The sequence below is a fragment of the Phoca vitulina genome, unplaced genomic scaffold, assembly GCF_004348235.1.
Source record: "Phoca vitulina isolate PV1807 unplaced genomic scaffold, GSC_HSeal_1.0 scaffold46, whole genome shotgun sequence".
In the NCBI taxonomy this organism is placed as follows: domain Eukaryota; kingdom Metazoa; phylum Chordata; class Mammalia; order Carnivora; family Phocidae; genus Phoca; species Phoca vitulina.
The window spans coordinates 10,684,490-10,696,504 of NW_022589749.1; the positions used below are offsets into that span (position 1 = coordinate 10,684,490).

Sequence of the window (12,015 nt, forward strand, 5' to 3'; positions counted from 1 at the left end):
GACTGTGGCCATGTAACTTGAATTCAAAGATAATCAGCCCCATTTCTGTCAAATGGGATCTGCTATCCTCCCTCCCTCCCCGGTGGTGGGGTAGACTCTATGGCAGTGAAATGAAATGCTTCACGATGAAAGTGCACTATTGGGGACAAATCTCTACAAATATAAGGCACTATTACCAGGGTTTACTCACCTGTCAAATTTATCATTCATCAGAAGACCTTTCTCATCCCTCTTTTGCCAAGATAAGCTTTCCACTAGCTTCCATTTAAATAAAGGAATCCTTGAAAATGCATTGGAATTCTGCTCTTTTATAGGTAGAGCAGGGCAATTTAGAGAGTCTCTTTGAGAAATACGTGCCCTATCTCATCGATGTGATAGTGGAAGGGATAGTGGATGGAAGACAAGGCGAGAAGCTGAAGACAATAGTCCCTCAGACAGACCTAAATATGGTAAGAAACTATCTCCGTTAGCAAAGAGAAATTCTTCCCTAAAGGTGGACCCACAGTCCAAGGGAAGCAGAGATGCCAGGGGGGTGAACTGTAACATTGCAGGTTACTGACAAGGAAGACACAGCTCTTCCTTCAGGGACCCTGTGCAGGACAAGATGCCAGGCTCCATCTGATTGAACCAATATGGTGGGTCATAAGTTCCCATCACTCTGGGACCTGGGATCCCAGGATTTAGGACCAGAACTGACCCTGGGGTGGGGGGAGTACAATATATGGGCTGATCGGGGATTTTCCTGTGCACTAGGTAACCCAGTTAACCAAGATGTTGGATGCACTACTAGAAGGAGAAATAGAGGACCCCGACCTTCTGGAGTGCTATTTCTTAGAGGCTCTGTACTGTTCTCTGGGCGCTTCTCTGCTCGAGGATGGAAGGATTAAATTCGATGAATGTATTAAACGACTTGCTTCTTTGCCTTCTGCCGATACGGAAGGGGAATGGGCCAATCCCGGGGAATTGCCAAGTAAGAACTGAGTGCAGCCTGTTTTCCTGCTCAGAATGCTTTTGGGGAGGTTTTTAGAGGAAGTGACCTTGCTTTTCCACGTGTCTGCCTGTATGGGTTTTGCAGCTCGTTTGCTTCTGTGGACAAACATGCAATGGTCAGAGCCCCTGGTGTATCCTCAGAAGTTCCGATGCATGAGCTGGAGCCCCAGTGGCTTTTCACGTTGACTAAACTTTTTTCCTCTGAGGCTAGGCACTTGCTGCCTTCCCTTTGTTTAAGTTTTTAAAATTTGTCACACTTTGCCTGACTTTGAGTTTCTTCTCCTTTGGACTTACCTATTTTTTTTTTAAACCGCCTCTCTTAAATTTCCATGACTTAATTCGCTGCTGTCTTCCCGAGTATTTGAACAGAAGGTGATCAAGTGAGGATCGGTAGGTCATTCTTAGGAGATCATCATATTAAAGTTTTAAGTTTGTGTGTGAAAAAATGCGCATGCTCCAAGAACTATATTTGGTGAAAGCATGCCTTTTTCAAGAACTATACATAACACTAGGATCCGTCTTTGTCTTTTTCTTGATGATATTTGAATATGACTTGGCCTGTAGACATCTTTCCAAGTCGTAGTCTATCCTCATTACCTCGGGTGTTCTTTTGAACGCATAGAGTAAAATGGTCTCAGGTCTTTCTAATGGAGACCACTGAGCAAATAAAAGATGTTTTTCAAGTCCCCGCCCTCTTGGGTGGCAGTTTGCTCAGACTTTCCCAGCTCGGCAAGCCTCCTTTGGGTGAGTGCTTCCCAACTCTGCACGCCATGCGGGCTTCGTGTGGCAGTCATCAGCAAGCCCCTCACTTGGGGGCCCTAGTGTGCTCTCGTTTTGGGGACCTGAGTGGCCCTGTGGACACCTCATTTCCAGATGCCTTCTGCCCTCAACCCCAGCAACGGGTCCCCTGACCTCATGCTAGCTCAAAACACCCGGCACTGTGTCTGCGTCGTCTATGTATATTGGCCTCTGTGACTCCAGCCGTACCTGTCCATCTGGGCCTTGCGGGGACTGCTACCCACCTCTCTTCTTGTCCCCTCTCTAGCCCAACCCTGTGCTCCTTGCTTTTCTCTTCGCGTCCTTCACTGTTGGTCTATTACTCACCCTCTCTTGTCCCAACCCCTGGCCCCCTTGCCCTGTTGTCCTTTCTTAAATCCCCGTGAGGAGCCCTGAATCTGTCTTCTGTGCTTCTCCAGGGCTGAGTGACACAGAAAACCATGAATTCAGACTGCTGCCTCCGTAAATGGAGTCTCGGCCTTGAACTCTCCCGTCCTCAGGGGTAGCCTCCCTTTCTTCCCCCCAGACCTCCACCTGACCCTCTCCCCTCGCTCTGCAGAAGATCGTTCTTGCTTCCACAGGAAAAATGGAAGGCATCAGATTCCCCCAGACTTGTTCCGCTCCCCATCTCCCTGCTCAGGGAGGAGGTGGCCCCGGCCACAGAGGCTGTCCTGCACTTTGGGACTTGCCCGCCTGCCGCTCAGGGGCCCGCTTCCTCGCTGGGCTCCTCTTGAGCTGCCTCTCCTGTCTCTCCCCTACTGACCCCATCCCAGCCGCTCCTGGACCTGCTCAGGTGACACCTTCCTAATCCTGTCTCCTTCTAGAGACGTCTCTCTGCCTCTTTCCTTTTAAGGCCATGCATCCTTCAAAGGCTGGCTGCAAGCTCTGTCCTCTCATCCCTCTCGCTTCTCAACCCACAGCCACCACCTCCTCGCCCCACAGCTGAAATGTGCTTCCAGCAAGCATCCCCCCTGCCCTCTCTGCCGGAGCCCATGGGCCTTCTTGCCCTCGCTGTCCTGACCTTGCCCCAGCGTCCAGTGCGGCTGACCACGCCCTGCCTTCTTGAAATGTTCTTCCTCTGCCCAGAGGGCCACTCCTGCCCGTCTCCTCCCTCCGCCCCTTCCTCACATTGGGGTTCAGTCCTCCAGCCTCCTTTTGTGCTTCATGTCCTCACGGAGTGCTGGCCATGTGCCCACATCTTCTGACTGCCAGTCTCCTTCCCTTCTGCGCCTTCTCCTGGTTCCCTAGCTCAGTTCTGTTGAAATCTGTCTATCATCATCATCTATCAATCACCTGTCTGCCTGCTTTGCACACTGGTGACCTTGATACTTTTTCCCCCACAACCTGTCATTTCTGTCTGTCACCCCCACCCCTGCCATCTCTCGTGAGCTCCTGTCACCTGTGCCCCGGGCAAGGCAGGGGCCTCACGAACAGATCTCCCAGTCTCTCCTTACCTCCTCCAGATGTGTTTCCCTCTACAGTCCTACTGGTCATTGCATATGCAGATCTGACCACGTCTCCCCCAGGAGGCTAATGTCAGTGGCTCCCCAGTACCCACAGGGTGGAGAACCAGCATCTGGAAAGGTCGACCGGGCTCTTCGTGCAACAGCCCCACGGCCCTTCTAGCTTGACTTCGCTGCTCCCTCTTGCACTGCCCACTCACTCCTTTCTGTCCCTCCAGCCACCAGCTGTGCTCTCTTCTCCCTCTGACAGAGCCTCCCGGTGGCCCCCAGTGCTCTCAGCTCAGGACTGCCCACCTTTCAGGTCTCAGATTGGATGGCATTTCCTTTGGGAAAGGTTCCTCCCAGTGCTAGCTGTAAGAGTTGGCATTGCTGGGGCCTACGGGGGGCAGTCTGTCTGGGAGGAGGTGCCCGAGGGAGATTTCCTTAGAGCTGAGTTTGCGGAGCACCCCGTGAGTGGTGTTCAGGTACAAAGAGGCGTGTGCTCTGGGGAGGCCCGGGGCGTCCCACGCTCCCTGTGGCACCCGGTGCTTCTCAGACCTCTCCCCTGCCCCTTCCTGGTTAGACGCCCTCACGGGTGCCCGTGGCACCTGGGCTTGCCCTGTAGCAGAACGTAGCACCCCCCCCCCCCCCCCGCCAGCCCACCAACACCTGTCAGCCTAGGGACCGGGCCTGTCTGCCTCTCTCTCGTGTTCTCAGGGAAGGGACTCAGCGGCTCTCCGCCCAGTGGACGGGAGCGTTCACTGGCATACTCAGTTAAGTTGCCGTCCAGGGAACAGGGAGCATTAGCTCAACTCTAGCATGTGCCAGAGCTGATTCTGAAGTTCCAGGTCTAGGACTGAAGTGAAATCAGGCCACTGTTTACCGCAGGTCACCTTCCAACCTTGTATGACTTTCATTTTGATTCCACGCGGAAGAAATGGATACCGTGGAATCAATTAGTTCCTGACTATGTGCACAGCCCCAAGAGGAAATTCATCGACATCCTGGGTAAGTGAGAAGCAAACCCCGTTCTTGGTTTAACAGCGTGGGGCTCTCGTTCCGTGAGGCAGGAGCATGGGTCCGGTGGCCTCTGTGGCACTCCCGAGGCCCACCCAGTGTGTGGGCTGGGCCAAGAAGGTGGCGCGCTCGGTTCCCTTTCTGTGCCACTGGTGCCGAGCATCCGCAGACGTCGGTGACTCTCAGCTGCTACCTGGCAGGTGGGGTGGTGGCTGGACGGGCGGCTCCGCGTCCCCTCGCGTCCCTGGACGGCTGGCTGGCCCCGGAAGGAATGAAGGACGAGAGAAAGAGGAACGAGCGAGGCAGCGTGCTGTGAAAGGCGCTGCCCCCTCGGGTTTGCGTGCCGTGGATGTTTCTGTGTTGAGCTGTATTTTGAATGCGCCCCTCTGGCTATTTAGGTAATAGTGGCTGATAGAGGGAGACGTACCCAGTTCCTCAGGAGCCGGTCAGGATTAAAAACAACCAGTGTGTAGGACTGAGCCAGACCAGGCTTCGTCTTTGGAGCAAGTCGTTGGTCAGGAAACCAGGCCCTGCAGAGAGGTGACTGACGTAAGCCACGGAGACGCTGAGTTTTTAATATCCTGATATCCAGCAGAACTGGATATCAAAAACCCATTTGGGTATTCTAAATCTGGCTGTGGCAGTGATAGGAATGTGTCCAACTCACCAAACTAGACCCTTGACGTGGGTGGATTTCACGGTGTGTAGGTTATATCTCCGTAAAGCTATTAAAGATAAACGGTTGGGGTAAGGAGGTTCTCCTAAGCAGATCGCACCCACCTGTGCGTTTTCAAGGTCACGTCTTGGGTTTTCGCTGATGCTTTTTGTGGGTTGTTTGGGATTCCGTGGAGCTCCGTGTTGCCACCTGCTCATCCTCTGGCGTTTCCGGATGCTCCCATGCCTAACGTGTTCCTCAGTTCATACAGTGGATACAACACGCATGACGTGGATGCTGGAACAGATGGTCAAGATCAAGCAGCCTGTTATTTTGGTCGGTGAATCTGGTACCTCCAAGACAGCCACTACCCAGAACTTCCTCAAAAATCTGAACGAAGAGATCAATGTAAGTCATTGTACTCATTCGTTACCTACGGCTGCGTAACAAACAACCCCAATGCGTAGCAGCTCAGTGCAATCGACGCTCCGTATCTCACCATTTCTGTGGGTCAGGAATCTGGGAGTGGCTCCGCTGGGTGGTTTGAGCTCAGACTCTCTGCTGAGATCACTGGCCAGCCGTTGGCCAAGGCTGTAGTCATCTGAAGGCCTGATGGGGGCCGGAGGGCCCTCTTCCAAGATGGCAGGCCTCAGTTTCCCCATTGTGTAGACCTTTCCAAGGGCTGCTGGATGGCCTCTTGATGGGGCTGCTGGCTTCTGCCAGAGCCAGTGTCCAAGATGGATGGCAAATCAGATACTGCACTGCCTTTGATGACCTAGGAAATCACCTACCTTCACTTCTGCCACCTTCTGTGGGTCACACAGAGATCACGGTGAATCACCTTGATAGAGCGTGGGAGGGGCCTACGCAGGTGAATACCTGGAGGTAAGGATGAGCGGGGGTCATCTTAGAGGCTGGCCGTCGCATTACTCATCACCGTTTTGTGGTTTTTGCCTTCCTCCAGCCCTGTGTTATACGTGGGAGGGTCTGACCGTGTCCGTGCCACGGGGGCAGGCAACAGCCAACTTGCGGTCAGATCTGGAGGGACTCACAGTCAGTGGGGGAGACAGACTCGAAAAAGAACCCCTGAAACATGAGAGTGCAGAATGTGCCAGGGCACCACCAAACGTTAGGAACAAGGAGGGTAGTTCTCCTTTCTAGACTTAGAGTTGCCCTACATGGGCTGCCTGCTCATCATTTCAACTGCCCTGGCTTTAAACAATTTTTATTTAGTGTTTTAATAACTGAGGAAAGACTCTCTCTCCTCCAAGGAGCTGCCTGTGAGTTTCAGGATATCCAGCTCATATGTACTTGCCCCAGATCCACTCTGACTCAGGTTTTTGTTAATATTCACTCATCATTTCTGGAACCTCCTTCTGGAACCTCCAAGGGGAGCAAAGTTTCCTTCAGCTTTCCTCCCTGACTCTCTTACTTAGGCTTGTTCCCAGGAAACCAGAGGGCCCCCTGGGGCAGGGAATGGGCAGCCGGGCTTTGCGCGATGGGCGTCGTGTGATGTGGGCAGGACTGGGCCGGCCTGCCTGTGAGTGCTCAAGCCCACCCACACACCAGTGCATGAAAACATGGTTTACTTAGCTCTCAGGATGTCATTGTGGAGGGCACAGATGGGAGGTTTCCAGCCCGAGGGACCTGCACGTTTGTGGAGTCAGGCAAATAATAGTGACATTCAGAAACCCCCACCACGATGCCCTTTCCCCTGGGATTCAGCAGCCAGTGCTTCTCGGCCCAACAGGCACATCTGATCACATTCATTATAACGAGATGCACATTCGCCTTTGCCACGTTCAGCTCCTCTGCACCTGCACCTGTGGGCCCCTTAGAGGGCAGGGTGATCTACAGCACTGGTTCTCAAAGGGGGTCCCTAGGCCAGGAGTATTGCCTGAAAACTTGCTTACACTGTCCTAGACCTATTGAATTGGAAACTCTGAGGATGGGGCCCTTGGGGCTGCGTGGCACCAAGCCCTCCAGGTGACTTGGGGGCATAATTAAGTCCGAGAACCACTGACCAATGAACTCTCACTGCTCTAAGAAGCACAGTGAGAGGCCTGGGTCCGTCCCGTGTGTGAGGATGTGCACTCCACACAGGGATCTGGGGGCCTCCCTCACCTTTCTCTCAGCAGCTAGTTCCAAAGATGCTCTCTCAGACCTATTTATTAAGATGCAGCAGGCACGCTAGTCACTTATGGTTGAATATTACTTTGTCATATTGCAAACACCTCTGTGGATTTCATCTCCTGTGATTAAATCACCCTATGAAGTAGTCCAAGCAGATGCTTTATAATCGTCTTACAGATGAGAAAAACGAAGGTCTAAAAGGTTGAACCTCTCTTTGGGTGTCCCCTAGCCAGAACTGGGCAGAACTAAGACCCCCCCTACCCAGTCCCCATTGTGCCCAAGGCCCATGTGCCACCACCCATTATTGCCCTGTATCACCTGCCAAAAGGAAAGAATGGAGGACAGACACACGTTGGGTTATAAAAAAGTTCAGATACCAGTGAATTTGCAAAATTGATGGTAGCGCATGGTCCAGCATTTCCCTCTGGTACTGTGAAGACACGACCACCTTCTGGAATGATCCTTCTCTGTTGCAGATTGTGTTAATGGTCAACTTCTCCTCCCGCACCACATCAATGGATATCCAAAGAAATTTGGAAGCAAATGTGGAAAAACGAACCAAAGACACGTATGGCCCACCCATGGGAAAACGCCTCCTGGTGTTCATGGACGACATGAATATGCCAAAGGTAGCCTTAGGTTGTGGAGCAGGGAGCGGTGGCCAAGGCTGTGTTCTTGTGTTTGTGTTGCTGCGTATGTGTATGGAGTCTGGGAGTGTGAGAACACGTGTCTTCATTCTTCGTAACACCTGCAGGGTGCTGGTTATGGGGAGCCAGCTCAGGAGACAATGTTACCGGAATGCTCTTCTTACCCAGAGGGACTTTTGCCTACTGATGGCTTTCCTTGCTTTCTTAAAGGAGTAAAGTAAGCAGCAGGCAGCCTCCAAACTCTTTACAGCATGTGTTTGAGTAAGTGATTTCCCAATGCGCTTAGATGATAATATTGTTCTCAGTCCCACATACTTGGGAAGCATATGGCAGACACTTCCCAAGGATTCCTCTGGATTTACCAAGGAAGAGAAACTTCAGCATGCGTGAGGAGAGTGTTTCTGGGGCCAGAGCCTGAGTGGTGTGAATCTTTCTTAGTACTAAAATTTAAGTTTATGTAATTCCTGCAGAACCATGTTTTTTTCCTCTGAAAATCTATCTTCCACATAGACTGTGTGCAGAGCCAGGATCCATCCATCCATCCATCCATCCAACCATCCATCCATCCATTTATCTATCCATTCATCTATCCACACACTCATCCGTTTGTGCATCTGTTCATCCATCCATGCACACACCCATACACCCTTTTATCCATCCATGCATACATCCAGTTAACATATATTTATTGAGCACCTCTTATGGGTCTGGTGCTGAGCAGTGATGAGCAAAACATAGGTAGTCCCTGCTCTCATGGAGCTTATGAGACAGATTTAAAAAAATTACAAATGAATATATAGCTGCAAACCTTGAGAAGCCCTGTGGAACGAAAACCACGGTGCTCAGAGAGAGTAAGAGAAGAGACAAGAATTAGTTTAGATGGTCAGCAAAGGCATCCCTGAGTTCTGTTTTACGGTACTACTGTTATCTCTTTTCTTTAAAAACTAAATCAAGGTGGATGAATATGGCACACAACAGCCAGTCGCCTTGCTGAAGCTGCTGTTGGAAAGAGGCTACTTATATGACCGTGGGAAGGAGCTGAACTGTAAAAGCATTCGGGACCTTGGCTTTATCGCTGCGATGGGAAAAGCTGGAGGAGGCCGCAATGAAGTTGATCCGAGATTTATTTCACTGTTCAATGTCTTCAATGTACCATTTCCTTCAGAGGAGTCTTTGCATTTAATTTATTCCTCCATCCTGAAAGGCCACACCTCGGTAACTTGCTTTTAGTTAGCTGTCTAAACTAGAGGGCCTTGTGTTGGGGAGAAGTGTATGCATGGTCGACTTAGGCATTAGGCACAGAAGGCATGAGGCCCACGGTCCTTTTGGGGGGGGTCCATGAAAATGTTCTGATTCCTTTCAAAACCAGAAGAAAAAAATGAATATAGTCTAGCCTGGATTATATTCATCTTTATACCATTACAGTCGTAAAAAATAAAGTAATATATTTTTATGGTGGAAGAGGCCCAGAAGGCAAGAGTGTCTTGGGTCCACAGAAGTCATGATGTGGCCCTGAGTTACATGTGCCACATTGAGTTGCAGCAGTGACTCAACTAGGGGACCAGGACCTGGAATCAGACCCCATTCTGCTCCCTGGGCACGTTCCTTGAGCTCTCCTAGACCTGGTTCTCGTCTGGAAAGGGGGTAATGATGGTATCCACGTCACTGAGTTTCTGGGAGCATGAAAGGAGAAAAATGCGCGTGAAATGTGTGGCACAGTGTCTAGGACATAGCAGATATTCATTAGATACTAGTTACTGCTCTCAGTCTCAGTATGATGATTTAACTTGGCCGCCTCCTCCTGCAAAATGGAACCCATTCATTTAAATGATGACCTTTTGGTCCTGGCATTTCCCTCCTATGGTGAGGTCTGTGCACACAAAGTCTTCAGGGGCAGGAAAGATAAAGGCATGGAATGGCGAGGTGTGATCAGTAGGAACTGTGGGCACCTGGCATGTTCACGCCTTACCTTAAACTATTCACTTTCAAAACTGGGAGGTCTGCACTAGTCAAATCAAACGCAAACCAAAGGCTGGTTTGGGTTTTGGTTTCACATCATGTTGACTTGCCAGTTAATGTGAAAATTTAGGGAAACAAAGCAAATCAGATGATGAGTTTCTTTGACCTTTTAATTTTTTTATTTCCTTTTTTTTTTTTTTTTTAAGAGAGCGAGAGAAGAATGGGGGGTGGTGGGAGGGGCAGAGGGAGAGAGAATCTTAAGGAGGCTCCATGCTCAGTGCAGAGCCTGACACAGGGCTTGATTTCACGACCCTGAGATCATGAACTGAGCCGAAATCAAGTCAGATGCTCAACCAACTGAGCCACCGAGGCGCCCCTACATATCTCCTCTTTAAAAATTATGGTAAAATTCACATGGTGTAGAATTAGTTATTTTAACCATTCTAAAGTACACAGTTTGGGGCGCCTGGGTGGCTCAGTCATTAAGCGTCTGCCTTCGGCTCAGATCATGATCTCAGGGTCTTGGGATCGAGCCCCACATTGGGCTCCCTGCTCCGCAGGAAGCCTGCTTCTCCCTCTCCCACTCCCCCTGCTGTGTTCCCTCTCTCTGTGTGTCTTTCTCTGTCAAATAAATAAATAAAATATTTAAAAATAAAGTATACAGTTTATTGGTATTGAGTACATTCACAATGTTGTACAACCATCACCACTATCTAATTCCAAAATATCTTTGTCACCCCAAAAGCGGTCACACTATCTCATCCTTCAGCCCCTGGCAATTGCTAATCTGCATTCTGTCTCTGTGGATTTCCCTCTTCTGGACATTTCATATAAACGAAATCATACACTATGTGGTCTTCTGTGACTGGCCTCTTTCATTAGCCTTATGTTTTCAAGGTTCATCCGTGTGGTAGTGTATGTGTTAATACTTTGCTCCTTGATATGGCCAAATAATATGCTGCTGTATGGATAGACCACATTGGCTTATCCATTCATCCATTGATAGACACTTCATTTTTTAGGTGTTTCATGAAAGCATCATGGCTGTGAGTGACAAGCTGACTTTCTGCACATTGGCGCTTTACAAAACCATTGTGCAGGACTTGCCTCCCACCCCATCTAAGTTCCATTACATCTTTAATCTTCGGGATCTCTCGAGAGTTTTTAATGGTTTTGTCCTCACGAATCCAGAGCGGTGAGTTTGTTTTGACTCACTAACATGTGGCCCATTGGTATGATGATGCTTTTTCTTACTCTTTTATGACAGAGGACTTGTCAATGAACTCGATGAATCAATGTATCCCTTATTCACCCACTTTTTGTTTATGTTAAATGAAGAGAAGAGTTAAATGCATGGTTAAGGCCTGATGACTTGTAAGCCCTTGACTTGAAGACAGGTGGAATCAAGAAAGGCAGATGTGTGGACACCCACGTGGACAAGTGGATTTAGCCCTTCAGTGGGACTGCTCTACTGATCATTTGTTCCTAGTTCTAAAGTTGCCTTTTGCTCAGGCAACTGAATTGTTTGCAGTTGCTAATTGGTTACATTATGTGTGTCTTTGGGAGAAGTAAGCACAGAGGACAAAGGATTTAAGTCTGGGTATAGACATTTTCTTGTTAAAGCTAGACTTGTGTATTTATGTTAATGTATACTTTATGCGGATTTGCAAGCATAGTCCGATTTTGTGGATTCACGTTGAGTCCACAAAATTTTGAAAAGTGAGTTAGTTGAGGGCTTTCCACGTACCCAAACTTATTCTCAGGTACCCTTGAAGGGTTTGGAATGATAGTTCAGGAGAAGACAGCTCCAGGTATATAGCAGGGGGTGAGGGCTCTTTGTCAGAAACCAGAGAAAGTTCTGGAACTGGGGCCAGATGGAGCTGGTTCTTAAGCGGCCAGTGGCCTTGATGCTGATTTTAAATTCATATATCCCAGCAAGTAGGAGCCGGGTCAGGTATACATTTTATGTCAGTTATGTCATTTACTGATAATGTTCTTTTTCTTCCTGACCAGAGGATAAATTGTAGATGGTGATTTTATGGTCTTTACACTTAATTTGTTAGCTTCCATTAAATTTCATTAATGTGAGACCAGGGGGAGAAAAGGACTATAGAGAAGTCGTCCTTTTCTGTGCCCTGTGTATCCATCTGAAAATAGTGGCATGTGGCACCTCTCTCTCTAGATGACTTCAAGACTGATTTTGCCCCTTCCATCATGTAGGTTCCAGACAGTGACCCAGATGGTGAGAGTCTGGAGAAACGAGTGTCTGAGGGTCTTCCACGACCGATTAATCAATGAAACAGACAAGCAACTGGTCAGTACCTCAAAATAGACCAGCAAATTCAACTCTGGGTGAAATAAACAAGTGTAGTAACCCCCCTCCCCCACCATGTAT

General features: G+C 49.3%; 1 protein-coding gene across 1 annotated transcript in view; it reads left to right on the forward strand.

Moving 5' to 3' along the window:
* The window catches only part of DNAH10 (dynein axonemal heavy chain 10), a 129,574-nt gene that overhangs the window by 77,127 nt on the left and 40,432 nt on the right, over window positions 1-12,015 (forward strand). Inside the window, exons 42-49 of the mRNA XM_032431401.1 lie at window positions 315-449; window positions 754-970; window positions 4,098-4,217; window positions 5,144-5,289; window positions 7,491-7,643; window positions 8,616-8,876; window positions 10,643-10,815; window positions 11,841-11,934. Coding sequence (XP_032287292.1) covers window positions 315-449; window positions 754-970; window positions 4,098-4,217; window positions 5,144-5,289; window positions 7,491-7,643; window positions 8,616-8,876; window positions 10,643-10,815; window positions 11,841-11,934 — 1,299 coding nt within the window. The remainder of the gene's footprint in view (window positions 1-314; window positions 450-753; window positions 971-4,097; window positions 4,218-5,143; window positions 5,290-7,490; window positions 7,644-8,615; window positions 8,877-10,642; window positions 10,816-11,840; window positions 11,935-12,015) is intronic.